This window comes from Pygoscelis adeliae, unplaced genomic scaffold (assembly GCF_000699105.1).
Source record: "Pygoscelis adeliae isolate BGI_AS28 unplaced genomic scaffold, ASM69910v1 Scaffold554, whole genome shotgun sequence".
NCBI classification, from domain to species: domain Eukaryota; kingdom Metazoa; phylum Chordata; class Aves; order Sphenisciformes; family Spheniscidae; genus Pygoscelis; species Pygoscelis adeliae.
Window position 1 is genome coordinate 623338 of NW_008824667.1, and position 1278 is coordinate 624615.

General features: G+C 65.1%; 1 protein-coding gene across 1 annotated transcript in view; it reads right to left on the minus strand.

Moving 5' to 3' along the window:
- PFKL (phosphofructokinase, liver) overlaps nt 1-1023 on the minus strand; it is a 6013-nt gene extending 4990 nt beyond the window's left edge. Inside the window, 5 exon segments of the mRNA XM_009322883.1 lie at nt 15-59; nt 142-307; nt 508-697; nt 785-862; nt 952-1023. Coding sequence (XP_009321158.1) covers nt 15-59; nt 142-307; nt 508-697; nt 785-862; nt 952-1023 — 551 coding nt within the window.
- Nucleotides 1024-1278: the final 255 nt, after the last annotated feature.

Here is a 1278-nt window from a genome sequence, read left to right on the forward strand (position 1 = left end):
CCCCGGGGGCTTACCCGCAGTGGCGGCCCATCACCTCCAGCACGAACGTCCGCTGGTGGCTGCAAGGACACGTGTGGGAGGAGAAGGAGGGTGGGTGTGATGCCCCGGGGTGGGCCAGCACCCAGCACCCAGCCTGCTCACCTCTGTGCCGTGGTGGTGATGGCGTCAATCACCTCCATGATGCGGTGCAGTGCTGAGTCGGTGCCGATGGTCATGTCGGTGCCGCAGAAGTCGTTGTCGATGGAGCCCACCAGCCCCACGATGTTCAGGCGGCAGTTCTCCTGTGCCACCTCCTCGCTGATCTGCCCTGCAGGGGGGATGGCCGCGCCACCAGTTATTTTAGGGCACTCCCATCCCCCCCCGGCATTGGGCCGGCTCCTACAGAGCAGCGGAGGAGCCCAGCCCTCCCTGGGTGTCATAGTGATGGGGTGGACCTCTGGACCTCAATGCCCCTTGAATGCTTTCACTCTACCCACTGAGGGATTTTGGGGAAGGGGGTTCACGCACCGTCCTGGACCAGCTCCTCCAGCAGCCCGCCCCACTCGGAACGGAAGATGTCGGCGCCCGTCAGGCTGCCGTCCCCACCGATGACGCAGAGATTGGTGATGCCGTGCTCCACCAGGTTACGGGCGGCCCGCAGCCGGCCCGCACGGGTGGTGAAGGCTTTGCAGCGGGCGCTGCCGATCACCGTCCCACCCTGGAGAGATAAGGGGGGGACATGGCTCGTCATGCAGGTTTGGAGGGTGGGATTCGGAGGTCCCATGGCCCCACTGGTGAGCCTCACCAGCTGGATGATGTTGGAGACGCTGAGCCAGTTGGCTTGCTTGATGTTGTCTCCCCCCTCCACCAGCCCCTCATAAACCTAAGCGAGGGGGCAGAGGTGAGGGGTACCCCGGCACAGGGGGGGTGGTTCCCCCTACCCTGTGGCTGGGAGCAGGGGGGTACCCCAACCTCATAGATGAGGAAGACCTTGGCTCCCACGTATATCCCCATCCGGGTGACGGCACGGACGGCGGCGTTCATCCCTGGAAAGGCGAGATGTGAGCCGGGGCAGCCCCGAGGGACCCCGCGCAGGGTGGGTGCCCCATAGGGGACCAGATCCTATAGGTGACCCTGAAGCATCCCCTTGAGCAGGGGGGGCCCACGCAGGCACAGACTGGGGAAACACAGTGCATGGGTGGGAGCTGCAGATGAGCAACCACCCGAGAGTGAGATGTATTAGAAATAGCTGCTTACCCCTGGGTCGGAGGGGCCCCACCGTGGGGGGTCCCCCGTGGG